The 16,089-nt window shown below is 46.8% G+C and overlaps 2 protein-coding genes across 3 annotated transcripts in view; one reads left to right on the top strand and one right to left on the bottom strand.

Annotated features, from left to right (window-relative positions):
- The window catches only part of nav2a (neuron navigator 2a), a 100,234-nt gene extending 88,396 nt beyond the window's left edge, over positions 1-11,838 (top strand). For both annotated transcript variants that reach the window (XM_041039407.1, XM_041039349.1), the window contains exons 25-40: positions 192-275; positions 371-494; positions 979-1,166; positions 3,221-3,393; positions 3,575-3,728; positions 3,896-4,076; positions 4,207-4,307; positions 4,415-4,510; positions 4,600-4,777; positions 4,873-5,108; positions 5,634-5,785; positions 5,991-6,062; positions 7,078-7,274; positions 7,380-7,498; positions 9,124-9,324; positions 9,513-11,838. In XM_041039407.1, coding sequence (XP_040895341.1) covers positions 192-275; positions 371-494; positions 979-1,166; positions 3,221-3,393; positions 3,575-3,728; positions 3,896-4,076; positions 4,207-4,307; positions 4,415-4,510; positions 4,600-4,777; positions 4,873-5,108; positions 5,634-5,785; positions 5,991-6,062; positions 7,078-7,274; positions 7,380-7,498; positions 9,124-9,324; positions 9,513-9,638 — 2,382 coding nt within the window. In that variant the 3' untranslated portion in view covers positions 9,639-11,838. The remainder of the gene's footprint in view (positions 1-191; positions 276-370; positions 495-978; positions 1,167-3,220; positions 3,394-3,574; positions 3,729-3,895; positions 4,077-4,206; positions 4,308-4,414; positions 4,511-4,599; positions 4,778-4,872; positions 5,109-5,633; positions 5,786-5,990; positions 6,063-7,077; positions 7,275-7,379; positions 7,499-9,123; positions 9,325-9,512) is intronic.
- Positions 11,839-12,711: 873 nt separating this feature from the next.
- On the bottom strand, positions 12,712-15,822 carry dbx1a (developing brain homeobox 1a). Its single transcript, XM_041039482.1, has 4 exons — positions 15,456-15,822; positions 15,253-15,354; positions 13,405-13,607; positions 12,712-13,269 (listed from the first exon to the last, which is right to left on the bottom strand). Exons 1-4 carry the CDS (start codon positions 15,817-15,819, stop codon positions 12,979-12,981), a joined length of 960 nt encoding a protein of 319 aa, XP_040895416.1. The 5' UTR covers positions 15,820-15,822; the 3' UTR covers positions 12,712-12,978.
- Positions 15,823-16,089: the final 267 nt, after the last annotated feature.

The following is a 16,089-nucleotide window of genomic DNA, read 5'->3' as shown; positions in this document are numbered from 1 at the left end:
CTAATACACTGAAGTGAAGGACGGCCACGCTCACACTTGTTTAACCGGTGTGTTTAAACCAGCAAAATCAGCAGTGACTAAAAGTTACGTTTTGAATTTTAAATTCTCACTTGTTGTAGATGTATTTATAGATAGTTTTAACTTTTTATGTTTATGTTCTAGTTGGAAAAACTTGTTTGTTTCTCCTGCAGGCTCACCTGGTGGCAGCGTTTGAACAGAGCCTGGGCAACATGACCATCAGACTGAAGAGTCTCACCTTGACGGCAGAGCAGAAGGTGAGAACAGCTCCACTCGTTTTAGAACAGAACGTGCCGACCACTCATCAAAGTTCACGTTCAAACTCTCTCTCAAACACGCTGTGTCTGTGTAGGACTCTGAGCTGAATGAGCTGAGGAAGACCATCGAGCTGCTGAAGAAGCAGAACGCTGTCGCTCAGGCTGCCATCAATGGAGTCATCAACACACCTGAGCTCACGCCTAAAGGGGACAGGACAGGTACAGACCGCACACAGTGCAAAGCAGGGATATCTGAAGGTCAGAGGTGATGTTTTTTTATGTGAATTCTGTGCCAACATTTTCAAACTTTACTACACATATGCAAAGAAATTAATATTTAGGTTGTTTACCCAAAATATTCTTGTCAAAATGAACATAAAAGACGACTTTGATGCCACAATCCGTCTGAAACACAAAGCAACTAGAATATTTTACTGATAAACAGACGTCTCGATGTGACAATGATCTTCATTTATCACTTAACTGTTGTAGGTAGTAGGTAAGCGAATGGATTAAAACATATGAAACTCTTGTGGAGTTATCTGAACTTTAAAGCAAAATGATTTCATTCATTTCTGTAGTCAAAGGAAGACCTCTGGACAACAACCTCTGCGTGGTTTACATTTGATATTTAATGAAAGACATATTTCAGCCTAATAAAGACAAACGCATGCATTTCCTGTCCTTGCCTGTCTCTCCTCAGCCGGCAGTAACGGCGGTCCACAACAACAACAGCAGCAGCAGCAGCAGAATCAGCAGCCAGACCTGCGCATCAGGAGGCAGCACTCGTCCGACAGCGTCAGCAGCGTCGCCAGCGCAACCAGCCATTCAAGTGTGGGCTCCAACATGGACGCTGACGCAAAGAACAAGAAGAAGAACAAGAAGAACTGGGTAAGATGTCAGAAAATTACACGTTACCAAAAAAAAAAACGCAACCGGCCAGGACTCGTGGTGGTTTGTCATTCCATTTTTTGTGTCTTTGTCTGCGTATTTCCATGTGTGTGCGTTGGTGTCACATGTCTGGCTTTCTGCCCCTTCAGGCATCTTTCACTGGAGAAAAGGTGAACACACGTTCCATAGACTCCGTCCTGTTGAATATCAAGTCGTGGATAATCTGGTGTTTTGCAGGTCACAGGGAAACATTAGACATTTGGCTTATAAGTGGACTAAATGCGGTTGTGTTGCAGTTGTTGTCTCTTTACCTGCAAATTACCAAACCAGTGCGTACTGGATAGTGTGTGGTCCTAATGTCAGCTCATTACTTATTTTTAACTAGTGATTATACAACAAAACATCTTACATACTTTCATTTACAACTTTTCCTTTTTTGTTGCTGGAAGACGTTTTTGTGCACCGGAGGACAAGTCAGGGATGACGACGTACGCAGCTTTTTGTCCTCTCTGTGTTCCCGTAGACTGATGTGTGTTAGCTGCCTGTGGTCGTCCTTTCTGATCCTCGAGTTTTTGGAAAGAGCAGCGTGGTGCTTCCTGGTAGCAGTTAAAGTTTCCTGCTTTAGGTCACAGTGACAATAAATAACAAATGTCCGTCCTGAGTGTGTGTGTGTGTGTGTGTGTGTGTGTGTGTGTGTGTGTGTGTGTGTGTGTGTGTGTGTGTGTGTGCGCGCGTGGATGTGCTTCCAGCTGTCACTGTTGGTGTAGATGAGACCCCACAGAAGGCCCCTCCATGCAGGTGCTGCTCACACAGTGTGTGTGATACGTGGCGTATAGGGGCTTTGTGTGCAGGAGAGTATATAATGGATCATGAAAGACCCCCAGTTTCATGGTGGTTGTGATGTAGAATTAGTTTGCAGCTGCCTGGAAGTCAAATAAACTCGGCTCTAGTCTCGTAGGGGGCCTCTAGTTTAATCTCTGTCCCTCCACAACACATTAACACACCCAAACCCATATGAACATGTGCTGTTTTGTCTCTCTGTCTTCCTCTGCTTCGCTTCATGTGGCAGGTCTATGAGGTAAGAATGGTATGCTGTGTGAAATGAAAGAAACAGAGCTGCCTAACCCCTGCACCTTTTCTAGGTTACTAACCTCTGTCCTCTGCACCGTAGTGCCTTTCCTTCCTTTTCCAATGCTGCTTCTCCTTGAAGACTGTTCTTATAAGACACGAGTCGGCTCTTTAAAGGAAAAATCCACTGGAAAATACTTTAAAACTGTGAAAAACAAAGGGTTTAGGTGATATATCTTGTGTCTCTGGGTCCATTTTGTGGTGTGGTCATGTCAAACATGATTGACATGACGTGGAGTTGCTGCATGTCCCTCACAATGTTTTTAAAGCCGCCACTTAATACAAATTTTAAACATAGTACAGAGATCAAAAGAATACACACACTCAGGATGAGAATTATGATAAGAGCATGAAGTATTCACAGTGGATTTCTCCTTCAAACACAATCTTCTATTCAAATAATGAGGAAATCAGTTTTCTCATTACACAGACAAATACAGCTTAGAAAAAACAGGGAGGGGTGGACGGACACACATCATCACATAGTCTCTCATCCCATCTGTCTTATTCAGGTGTCCAAAAATCAGAATTGTCTGTCACCTGCTCCCCCTGACACCTCTCCTGTGACACATTAAGGAAGGTACTGATACACAGTTATCATCCAAGCAGGAGCCATGAGTAGAGTATTAATCAGTAGCTATACACTCGACCTTTTTCAGAAAATCTAAACCTAACACATCTCACACACACACACACACAGTGAATGTGTGTGTGAGATGTGTTCGTGTCAGCGTTTGTGTTTAGAGCTGTAGCTCAAGTCATGAGACAGCCTGCCCCTATTTTCCTTTCTCCTTCACAGCTGTTTTCCTCCACTTTCCCCGGCACTCCTCCTCCTCCTCCTCTCCCTCCTCTCCCTCTCCTGTGTTTGGGAGCGTGTCCCTCGCCTGCTCACCGTCTCTCCCTCTTCCTCTGTTTTCTACCTGCAGCTGCGAAGCTCCTTCAAACAAGCGTTCAGCAAGAAGAAATCTCCCAAGTCGGCCTCGTCTCACTCCGACATCGAGGAGATGACTGACTCGTCTCTGCCGTCCTCCCCCAAGCTGCCCCACAACGGCACCACAGCCACCAGCCACATGCTCAGGAACACACACTCCAACTCGCTGTATGTACACAACATCACTTGTATGTCATTGCGTGACTGGCGGAGATATAGCTTATCCTATACAAACATAACCAAATCAAATCTGGTCTGAACTTGAAATTGTTCAAACAGTACAAATGGGAAAACTAATAAACTGTTTAAATCTGTTGTGTCCTGTGTGTGTGTGTGTGTGTGTGTACAGATTATCAGAGTGTTTGGACAGTGAGGCGGAGACGGTGATGCAGCTGCGGAGTGAGCTCAGGGAGAAGGAGATGAAGCTGACTGATATCCGCCTGGAGGCTCTCAGCTCCGCCCATCAGCTGGACCAGCTCCGGGAGGCCATGAACCGAATGCAGGTCTGCAGACACACACACACGCAGACACACACACACACACTTCCTAAAGCTTTGGGCTAAATGTGCTGATACTTTGAGGAATGATGTTTACATTTGCTTCAGAGAAGCCGACAGGACTGAAACGCAGGATTAGATTTTCCTAATTTTTTCTTTTTGTGTGTTTGTAGGTGGAGATCGAGAAACTGAAGGCTGAGAACGACCGTCTGAAGTTGGAGAACCAGGGCAGCAGGACGGGCTCCCAGGTCTCCATCTCATCTTCTCCTCCCCCTCACACAAACAGCCAGGCCCCAGGACCTGGTCTGTCCCAGCACAGCCTCAACCTCACCACCAGTGAGTCCACCAGCTTGGGTGAGTCAGATTAGGTTAATCTTTTTTACAGATGGGTTATTTGTTCAGTGCACAGAAATTTTTTAGAACTCTTCAGTTAATTCATGGGAATTGTCGAAGCCTTGTCTGACTCTCTCTTCCCTCCCTTCAGACATGCTGCTGGACGACACCGGCGGTGAGGGAGGGATGAGGAAGGAGGGGAGACACGTCAAGATCCTCGTCAGCCTGGACGAGGACAGCAAGTGGGGAGAGGTGAGACCAGTTTGGAAAAAACAAGTAAAACTGTTGTTTACTGGTTTAGATTGTTATACCTGCAGGCTTTTTGGTATCTAAAACCAGTCATGTTTTCCACAATGCAGGAGGGCCGGCCTCGCCATTTCCTGATTGGCTGCATTGGTGTGAGTGGCAAAACCAAGTGGGACGTTCTGGATGGAGTGGTCCGACGCCTTTTCAAGGTAAACGAGGGATTTTTAGAAACTAAGTGCAAAGACAAACAGTGAATCCTTTAAAAAGCTGATGAATGTTGAAACTCTGTGTCTGACAGGAGTACATTACCCACGTGGACCCTGTGAGCCAGCTGGGCCTGAGCTCAGACAGCGTGGAGGGGTACAACATCGGAGAAATCCACCGGCCCAGCAGCCTCAGCGCCGCCCACACGCCCGAGCTGCTGCCCTGTGGATACCTGGTGGGAGACAGCAACACCATCAGCATCCAGCTCAAAGGTAAAAGCTGTAAAAGATTATACTGTGCTGCTGCTTCCAGTTCAGTCTAAGAAGTTATGAATATCCTCCTGATGCGTGTGTCTGTGCATGTCCAGGTGTGACCAGTGAGAACGTGGACTCGCTGGTGTTCGACACTCTGATCCCGAAGCCGATGCTGCAGCGCTACGTCTCCCTGCTGAAGGAGCACAGGCGAGTCATCCTGTCGGGCCCCAGCGGCACGGGAAAGACCTACCTGGCCAATCAGCTGTCTCGACACCTGCTGCTGCTGGAGGGCCGACCTCTGACCCCGCACGCTGTTGTCACGTTTAACGTGGACCACAAGTCCAGCAAGGTAAACGCACACAGGCAGAATTTGAGATTGTAGAGACTGAGATTGTGTAACAGTCTTACAGTTTAACACACACAAAGGCCTGAATGTTGGCAGAACTTTAGTGGGTCGTAAAACCATATCAGCCACACAGACACTGGTTTCTGTTCTGAATCACAAATCCAATTTTCATGTGACAAATGGGAGCCATGACAACTGAAAGTGAAACTACCAATCAGAGGTCAGAGGTCAAAAAAGTTTTGTGCAAAAAACCCTAATTCATGATAAATGATTTCAAACTCTCTCTCCCTCCCTCCCTCTCTCCCTCCCCTCCCTCTCTCTCCCTCTCCCTCTCCCCCCCCCCCTCTCTCCCCCCCTCCCTCCCCCTCCCTCTCCCCTCTCTCCCTCCTTCCCTCCCTCTCTCTCTCTCTCCCCCTCCCCCCCCTCTCTCTCCCGTCTCCCCCCCCCTCCCTCCCTCCCTCCCTCCCTCTCCCCCTCTCTCCCCCTCTCTCCCCCTCTCTCTCCCTCTCTGTGTGTGTGTGTGTGTAGGAATTGCGTCAGTACCTGTCAGGTCTGGCCGAGCAGTGCAGCGGCGTCCCGGGGGTGGAGAGCCCTCTGGTGGTCATCCTGGACAACCTGCACCACGTCAGCTCCCTGGGAGAGATCTTCAACGGCCTCTTCAACTGCAACTACCAGCACTGGTCAGATCACACACACACACACACACACACACACACACACACACACACATTTGTTTTCCATTCAAAGTAGAGCCCTGTTAGAACTGACCGTTCTACTCTAACGTGTGCGCAGTGATGTATTCAGTGCGGTATTAAGAACTTTACTGGACGGATTTTTACCTGATGAGACACAGTGAGAATCAGTTTTTGCTTCCTCTCCTTTCAGTCCCTACATTATCGGCACCATGAGCCAAGCCACGTCATCTGCCCCCAACCTGCAGCTTCACCACAACTTCAGGTAACCCGCCGCTGATCTCCTCCTCCCACTCCAGGCAGCTGGAAGATGAAAGATTTACACGGTCTTAACATTTTAAATGTGTTCACGTGTGGGGAAGTTTTAACATTTTGTATGATATATATTTTTTAAAGTCTTTATGTTCTGTATTATTCAATAACAACAAGCAATAAAGCATTGTAGTATGACCAAAACAATATTTAGACAGATGAAACATTACTTTCTCTTTGCACCTAGTGTGTGACTCCGGTATGGCGACCTGGCTAAAACATGTGACGGCATGTTGTATCGCTTCTCCGGTGTATTTATGAAACCAGCGAACCCAGGCTCGGTCAGCGCACTGAGGGGCATCATATCTTTTGCGATGCACTCTGTTACTTTTAGAGCAGTTTCCATGTGCCGTATTGAAGTACGCTCATACGGAGTTACGCTTTCAAATATTTCTGTAACTGATCCTTGCCGGGTGGTCTTTGGTTTACTGGAGCAGGTGCTCCGCATTTTAGCCATGCAACTATCGTACGCTCTGTTTTTTTAAAGTGCTGAAACAGGTTAGTAGTGTTGCCCCGTGAGGTGGCCGTGGCGCAGCAAGTTAAGCGTGCGGCGTTGGACTTTGGAGGTCAGAGGGTCGCCGGTTCGATTCCTCGACCAAGCACAATGGATAGGGGTGGTGGTAAATTTCTTAATTTAAACTTAACCTTACCAAGACAGGTTTTGCACAATACCTGACGCTGCGCAACGTCTTCTTTTTTAAAAATCCAAAATAGTGCCACACAACTGACGTACTGCTCCTCTTTGGCACTAAATTTTCCGCAGTGTCAGCTTGTCATGCTGTCTGTTCTTAAACAGATTAACGCGCAATCAGTCTCTCGCATGTCGCGTGACAGAGTGTAATCGCAGTTTCTGAGGTTGAAAAATCATATTGCGACGTGAAAATTTTTTTTTTCACGTCGCAATATGATCGCAAATGCAATTAATCGTTCAGCCCTAGTCCTGACATACCTGTGTGTTATCTGATCAGGTGGGTGCTGTGTGCCAACCACATGGAGCCGGTGAAAGGCTTCCTGGGTCGCTACCTGAGGAGGAAGCTGATCGAGATGGAGATTGGCAGTCGAACGCGCAACATGGAGCTGGTGAAGATCATTGACTGGATCCCGCGGGTTTGGCACCACCTGAACCGCTTCCTGGAGACACACAGCTCCTCAGACGTCACCATCGGTGAGAGGAGTCCAGTTATTAAATGAACAAAAGTCAGTCCAGAAACAAACAGTGTCTTACCTCTCTGCCCTGCGGTGTCTTACCTCTCTGCCCTGTGGTCTGCAGGACCTCGTCTCTTCCTGTCATGTCCCATGGACGTGGAGGGATCCAGGGTTTGGTTCACTGACCTCTGGAACTACTCCATCATCCCCTACATGCTGGAGGCCGTGCGGGAGGGGCTGCAGGTAATAAAAAATCACACACAGTTACTTTGTACGTCTGAAAAACGGATGCAGTTTTTATCCTTGGTCCAGAAGTGGTATTTTTACTACAGATTTTTTTAGAAATAACAACAAAACTAATTAATAAAGAGACTTGTTTCAGCATCCTGAGTGGGTGTTTAAAGGATCCATCTAAATTAAGCAGAAGTTTAATGAGTTTGACAATTAAAAAACGGTTCAGATTTGTCCTTTTGTTCGTCAAAGTGAAATGGATTCAATTTGTACCCACTTAATTTACTACATCTGCGTGTAATTGCCATCTGATTTAATTAGGCAGCAGCTAATTACCACACTGCAACCTGAAAGGTGGAGGTCAGTGGAGGAATCTAAAAGGAAATTCTTAGAGGAGATACGGTACAAAGCCAGGACAGTATAAATGTCCTATTAAAAGACAGCAGTCGTCTCAGCAGATGTTAAATTTAGGCTGAAGTTTACTGAGTGTGCAGTTACAAGTTCAGTTTCCTGAACACCCTGCTCTGCTACTCTTGGGATATATATATATTTTTATATGAAGCTAATTATCTGGTGCATTGGGCAAAATTTTCCCACAAAGAAAAGAATCGCCGGGAGAACCCCTCTGCCCTGAGGGGACATTCGCTGCGGGATATGTCCGAGATGCTTGGGACTCCTGACGTCTGGTATGTCTGGAAGCGCTGTCCCTGATCTATTTATTTATTGGACACTGATAGCAGGGATACTATCGGAGAACTGGAACTGGCCACTACCGCTAAGCGCGGAGATAAAACAGCACCTCGGGTTCATGAGTACTTGGCTGACGGAATTACACCAGAAGACAGCTCGGATCGAAGGACCGATCGGTGACATCTCAGCCCGATCTGAGGAGGGACGGACACAGAATGACAACATCGGTAGACAGTCCGAACACCTGTTGAGAACGGTGAAGGGACTGTCTGTCAAGCTTGAGGAGATGTCGAAGCTACTCCGTGCATCTGCAGGGGACGACGGGCACTGAGGCCAGACTGATTGATTACTGATCTGGATAAATTGATCGCGGATCGACAAATTGCTTCTTCGCATATTTACTGTATTGTTCGGAATACAGTATTCTGAATATATAATTTGTATTCTGAAGACGTAACGCCGTTACATGTATTCCGTTACTCCCCAACACTGTGTCTCCCGGTCTGGAAGAATAGCTCAGCAGCTGTGCTCCTATCAAACTCCTATGCAGCTCCGTTCAAGGACAACTGATGCACAGACCTGTAAACCTCCTGGCAGTCTCGCTCATACAAGTCGCAGACACTTCTCATAGACTGACGCACACACATTCCCCTCCCTACCCGCCCCCCATCTACCGTCTGCCTCCGCACCTTATCACGTGTACTGTGTACAAATGTCATAATGTGATTGTTGTGTTAAATGTATGTATCGCAACTTGCAAATTTAACTTTCAGGAAAGCGTGTGGCGGCGCGAGCATTTTTTGCAGCGGCCCGGAGGCTGTACTCCTGAACGACATTTCGCCTGTTCTTCTGTGCAAGTGACAATAAAGATCTATCTATCAGTCTGTCTAAATCTGCCTCTGAGCATCTTCTAGTATTTTTCAGTGTCACGTTCTGTGTCTCTACAGCTGTACGGCCGCAGGGCAGCGTGGGAGGACCCGGCGGCGTGGGTGATCGAAACCTACCCGTGGACGGCCACTCCCGCTCCGGCTGATTGGCCCCCGCTGCTGCAGCTCCGCCCGGAGGATGTGGGGTTCGACGGCTACTCTGCCCCAAGAGAAGGAGTCAGGAAAGAGCCCCCACAGAGCGACAGCGACGCAGACCCACTGGTGAGCAAAGACGCACACAAAGAAGAACATCTGTTACGTTACCGAGCATTAGGCGGGTTCCACAAATACACAGGATCTCTTACAACAGAAACTTCATATTTTCAGTGGAGAGTAAAATAAAATAATCTTCTCTTATTCCACCTCTGAGTTGTAAAACCTGATTAGACTGACACTTGTTTCACCGACAGATGAACATGCTGATGCGCCTGAAGGAGGCGGCGACGTCGTCAAGCCCACAGAGCTACGACAGCGACTCCAACAGCAACAGCCACCAGGACGACCTCCTGGACTCGTCGCTGGAGTCGACCCTGTGATGCCATGGAAGCGCAGCACTGGGATCAGTTTTCAGGAGAAACTTTTTTTTTATAAGAAATGTTCTCACTGTGAGAACGTCTCGCTGAGGGCATAAGTTCATGCCACAAAATCCAGCCACCTTAATTTGGGTGCAGGTAACCCAAACATTTAAAAGAGAAATAAAGAAATAAAAATCGCATTTCAGAAAACGGGCAACAAAAGTTTCTACTGCACTGCGCTGTTTTTTTTTTCTTCTTCTTCTTTCACCGCTGTGGCCCGTGGCTCCCGTCAGGAGCCTGACAAGTACTTCAGACAGACAGAATAAAAGCACACAGCCTGTCACTGTTGGTGAGGCATCATCATTACCATCATCATCCAGCCATCAGCAGACGTAGACACCAGCCAGGAGTCCTCCATCCTCCACTGAGCTGCAGCATCAGCTCCAGGTCATCAGCCTGAGACGCTCCTGGTCCTTGTTGCTGCCCAGCTGCAGTTCGCCTGCGCTGCCTGCAGATGGCAATACAGACCCTTGTCTCTGGAGCAATCGGCTGCTTGGCTGCTGAGAGCACAGATGAGGCTGCTGCTCGCGGGATGGATGGATGGATGGATGGATGGATGGATGGATAGATGGGTGGATGAACAGCCACCCTCCCTCCCTCTGCTTCTCCTCCTCATCTACAGCTGAAACTGCGTGTGTGATTGCTGGAGGACAAATTGAGCCAAAGTGAATGTTGAGTCCTACAGAATGTTCTCACTTCCAAAAACCCCTCAGACAAATATCTTTTCTTTCCACAATAAATAAATAAGAGCACTAATGAAAACGGTTCCCGTCGGATACATGTAAATCTGAGTGTTTCTGAGTTAAATGTTTGTATGCAAAGGCCTTAGTGGACAAACAGGATCAGAACTGGTGTGTTTATAATTGTAAACCCAAACATGGCAACACAAGAACTTGGCAAATTCTGTGGAGAAAAAAAACCTTTCCAAACTAAGGAAACAAGTTCGGTCAGTTTAACCAAAAATTCTCACCACGGTCCCGCTGACACTTCTCGACACATCGCATGGTGCATTCCATCAAGGCTGAGAAACCATTCCTCCACCAGAAAGTCGTTCCTTTGAAATGGAGCAGAACAACATAGCGACTGCATTAGTTTTATCAGCCAAACACACACACACACACACCAGTCAGACCAGTCAGACCTACTGGAAATGAAAAGCTTCTCTTATCCAGTAAAACATCTGTGGCCAATTCTACAAAGCAAGACAAGAGCAAAACCTAAAAAAAGACTTTAAGGAGGAAAGAGAGCTAACTGGGAAATGAACATTCACCATGGCTTGATTTATCCTTTTAACTTTAATGGTATTTTTAAGATAATGTCCCTTTCTGTGTGTGTGTGTGTGTGTGTGTGTGTGTGTGTGTGTGTGTGTTGTAATTTTACGTGTAATTTCACAAATAACGCCTCTGCCACTTCTCAGTTCTTGCTTTAACCCCTCAGACTCCTCTGAGATCTCCATGCACATTGGCCCAAACAGGCTGCTGTAGCACAAAATCTCTTTTGGTGCTGGACTGAATTCTGACGAACAATGCCTTACTCTTTTCTAACAGACTATGTGCATTAGCTGATTCTTTATTTGTCTAAACGGCTGTAAACTTAACAGGGCTCCGAGTCGACTCTCCCGTTGAGGAGCGGCGTTGACCTCTCATCATATCAAACACCAATGCCGTGGGATCGAAGAGACGCGAATGAGAAGCAGTACTTTGTGTTTCAGGTTTTAGTTGTGTGCATGTATGACCCAGTGCTGAGGCGCTGGTGTAAATATTTGGACCACTGGCAGGAAAGAGAAAAAATTATATATATAGATGTGTTTTGGTGCTCGAATTCGGAACCTTTTGCAGGTCGATTGGGTGAGGGAAGTTTAAGACGTGTTGATTTTATACCTCATCCCCATCCTTTAACTATGCTTTCACCGCACTCATTGTCTGGTTTGATTATGTGATTTGTGAGGAACGAAACTGTCATAACAAACATGTTGAACTAATTAAGTGAAAACTAGTTGTATATGCTGCTTTGTTTATAGTGATATAATTAATCGGAGGTTAAAGGTATAAAGGTACTTGTGGTTGAATGATAATGTAAAACGGTTTGACATCATTTCTGTGGCTTTAAAAAAAAAAAAAAAAAAAAAAATTAACGTTCTCTTTCTTTGTTTTAAACCTCCCAGCCTGCCTTCTGAGAGGGGGCAGGCAGACGTTTGAAGCCGGGGGTCATCTAGTTCAGCGCGGCTTCCATCACTTTCAGTGTTCTTGTCACCGATGCTATGCAACGTTCGTTCTGATCTCCAGACGGAAGCCAAACGCTCAGTGTGCGCATCTGTCCCCCCGAGCGGATTTCAGCACTGCCGAGACGTACAGCACGGAACCAGATTTGCGAAGACTTTTCGGATTTGTGGCGGATGTTCTTTGTCCATATGTGTGTCTGTGTAACTCCAGCTACAGCCCCTGTAAGCACAAAGAGACGGATTCAGCTTGTCTTGTGTAAAACCTTCTCTGAGTGCGGCTGTTGTTGGAGCATTTGACGCGTCTGTCTGTCTATTACTCACAAACTCGATGAATGTTTAGCCTTCTTTGCTATGTACATTTTTTACGTGTAACATAACTCTGTAAATAGTTGGTTATCTTGCAGCATTTTGATGACTTTTTCTAGCCGATTTGTTACAGTACTTGAAAAGGAGTATTTTGTGTACAGTCTCTTTACATCAGAGCAGATTGATGCTGTTTGTCACCACTGGTCTGTCCAGGGCTCGGAGAAGTAAATCTGATATCACTGTACTAGTCTTAAGTTATTGTGATTCAATAAAATTAATGATTATTTATGACTTTATTTTGTGAAACCGTCGGTTTTTTGTTTTTTGTTTTTTTAGTACATATCACACACACTTCACTTGGAATTGTTTACAATTTTATTTGGTGTTTGTACAAAAAAAATGTGAAATAAACATATATACAGCACATAATACAACATACTTATTAAACAGATTCATATAAATTATTAACGAAATAGCTACAATTTTCAATAAACAACTCTATTCAAGGTCAAGGTAAAAGGAACTCAATATTCTTGGCATAAAATTTCCATACAAAATTGTACAAAATACTGTACAATTGAACAAAGCTGTGCAAAACAGCAAATTGTGTCTCAGAAGCAGATCCTGAAGAAGCAACAAACTTGAGTGAAGCTTTTTTTTTTTTTTTCTTTAACAATGACATTTATGGGGTTTGTTTCTTACAAATCTGGTCACAGTCTCATATAAAAACAAAACGTGGGTTATATCTCTATATTTGCTTTTTTTTAAAATAAATTAAGATACTGTTATTTCTTCTTCGTCTGACTCTGAGAAGTCTGAGTGCTTACTGGAGAGAGAAGGAGAGGAGACGCTGGACCCTGCCGACCTCATTCTCTCTCCTGCGTACTCTTCTTCTTCTTCCTCCTCATCATCCTCGGCTGAGGACTTCTTGCCCACGTCGCTGAGGTCCGGGTGCGGGTTGGCTTTGGTGGGCAGCGTCTGCTCACGGCAGCCACCTGAGGACAGCAGCTCTCGTTCCTTGGAGTTCCTCCATTTCATCCGCCGGTTCTGGAACCAGATTTTCACCTGTAGACAAGGGGAGGACATCGTGAGTGAAAAAGCTCTGCGTCGGGTGTTGGCGAAATGCGCAACGGCGTTTTTTACGCACATATCGCGCACGATATATTAAAGGCAACGTGAGCACTTGTGAACAACTTTTACCTGTGAGTCTTTTAGGCCCAGTTTGGAGGCCAGTTTCTTCCTGTCAGGCTTGCTGATGTACTTTTGTTTCTGGAACATTTTCTCCAAGGCCTTCCGCTGTACGTCAGAGAACACCGCCCTCCTCAGCATCCCCCTCCGGGGTTTTCCTCTGGCGGCCAGAGGCCACGAAAAAGTCCCCGGGATGGGAACAACTGATGACGATGCTACAAAACAAACAGAAGAGAAAGCGGAACCTGTTAGCTTTGGTGCATCTCAGACAAAAAAAAAAAAAAAAAAAAAAAAACAACATAAAACAACAAAAACAAATTATCAGAAAAGGCGAATATATATCTCTCTTTTAAACTGCAGCCAGAAAAGGACAAACTTGGTCATGAAGAATATCTCACTGCTTTTTTGAATCTAAACTCAAAACCACCAGCACGTCAGAGAGGCTCTGTATGAATATAATGATTTCTCTTTAAGGCCATACTCTTCAACTGGTTATTATTGGAAGTTTTCCCCCTTTGGATCTGTGCAATACGTCCCCGTTTTTGAGTGAAATGGCACGAGGTGACTAATTAGCACATTGGCCGGTCCCCAACCGCATTGGTATGGTAAAGAGGTAGCATATCCTTTAAGGAACCCTGTGAGGGCGGATAGAGGAGTTAATAAACCGTGAACGGTAATTGTGTAGTAATGAACTAACGCAGAAAAGACTCTGGACAGGCGGCGAAGGCCATATATTATCGCAACAAAAGGAGATTTACACTTTCAAACTAAACACAACTGCATACCAGAATACTGATGCCCGGAGGGGGGGGGAGTGAAGAGTGGAGGGGAACGGCGCATTTTTTTTTCTTCATGCCCTCAAATCATTTTCATTAAATGAACACGAAAAGCTATTCAGGACGCTGGAGTTGTTTTGTTGAGGCATTCAGCTGAGCCCATGAAAAGACTCCATCTCCATTATGATTTGTCTGAATGAAAGCACGGACTAGCGACTTTATAGACTTTTCTAAGAGATTATTCTTTATCTCAACTCGTTGATTGGCCCCGTTGGAGAATAGAGGAACGTTTAGGGCACAGAGAGAGAGAGGATCGGAGGTCAGTGGTAACCAATCCTATGGGCCGTGCGGCATGCAGGGAAAAAAACTTTCCCCAGCTGGGACGTTTTGGTTGAAGCTGGGATTTTAAAAACTCGCTTTACTCCTAAATCCCACCGCGCAAGGCGCGTCCCCTCTCTGCACACTGCTGACTGGCCTTCCTCCTGACTGTAGTTGCCCTGTGGCCGCAGCAGACTCGGGAACAACGACGCGCTATGTGGTCTTGTGAGAATATTGAAAACTCTCAATAGCGCCTAATAGGGAAATTAGTGCATGACTGGTTCACGCCTTTGGCCCGCCTGGTAAAAGTCACTCTCCGGGGTGTGTGGGTGGTTCGCCCGGTGGGAGCTGACCAAATTGGTCACGGTGCTGAAGGCTTTGTTGCCCGCCACAGCGGCCCGGTGGCCCCCCGGGCGCTGTGGGAAAACGTGGGCCGGGAAAATGCCAAAACGCCCCCCAATGGGAAGCAGGGGGGGACTATAACTCGCCACCCCGCCTCAAATTTAGAGCGTGACGATTTGGGATAATTGGTTAATTAGGGGGTGGGTGGGTGGGTCCGGCCAGGGGCCAGAGCCAGCGGTCCCCATTAATAAGACAGTGATTTCTTCTTTTCTGGCTGTTTGTCCCTTTTCTGCTTCTGGTTCGGGTAAAATATATGACAGGGGTTGAAAGTGTTTTACATTTAAATGCAATTAGTTCAGACAGAATTCTAAAGGCCAAAGAGAGATGAATCTATAAAGGCGAAGTGCATAAAAGTTGCGCCTACCTGGTAAATAAGGCGTCCTGAATATGGGGTGAAAGGTTCCGTCAAAGCAGGGGAAGGGGAAGGTCTTGGAGTGCAGGCTTTGGACTGTAGGGGGTGAGGACGCTGTGGAGGGACATCACATGTTAAAATCATTGGATGAATGAGGAAAATAAGCAGAGAGAAACAAAACAATCTGAAGGTGGAAACACACTCTGTCTACTCACCGGTCTTTGGTGAAGGTGCCAGGATGGCGCTCACTCCAAACTTGAGAAAAGTTGGGTCCTTGCTGCTCGGCAGCGAAGTTTTCGGCGAGCACGATTCGCGCGTCACCGCGGTCGTGGCCACCGCGCGCTCCGCGGGCGCGCAGCTGAAGGACACAGTGGTGGTGGGCACGGAGGCACTCACTGAGGGAACAGTCCGGTTTAAGAAGGCGGCGGGGCGGCTTATACGCAGCAGGTCCTCCACTAGAAAGCTGGAGTGGGTCGGGAAGGCGGACGGCAGGGTCTGATGGAGCGGTAGAGCCGCGGCGGCCGGTCTGTACAGCCCCGGGTAGAGGGCAGGAGGCGCGATGACGCTTGGGATCATCATGGTCCCGGCTTAAAAAAAACAGTGTGTGAAACGTGAAATACTCCTTGTGTCAGCTGGGAGAGAATCAGTCGTGTGAATGGCTGCTAACTCCTCTGGTTTCCTCACTCTGGGGAGAGGAGTTTTATAGCAGCCTGCCCCCCCTGGCCCTCCTCTCAGGGCTGACAGCCTCACAATGGGGCTCAACAAAGTTCTCCACATGGGTCGCTTTCATGCCCTATCCCCCGGCCCGCTGATTGGCCGGAGGACGCAATTTATGATTGCATTAGACTT

This window comes from Toxotes jaculatrix, chromosome 1 (assembly GCF_017976425.1).
Source record: "Toxotes jaculatrix isolate fToxJac2 chromosome 1, fToxJac2.pri, whole genome shotgun sequence".
Classification (NCBI taxonomy): domain Eukaryota; kingdom Metazoa; phylum Chordata; class Actinopteri; family Toxotidae; genus Toxotes; species Toxotes jaculatrix.
Note: the sequence above shows the minus strand (reverse complement) of the source record. Positions and strands in the feature narration are given on the sequence as shown.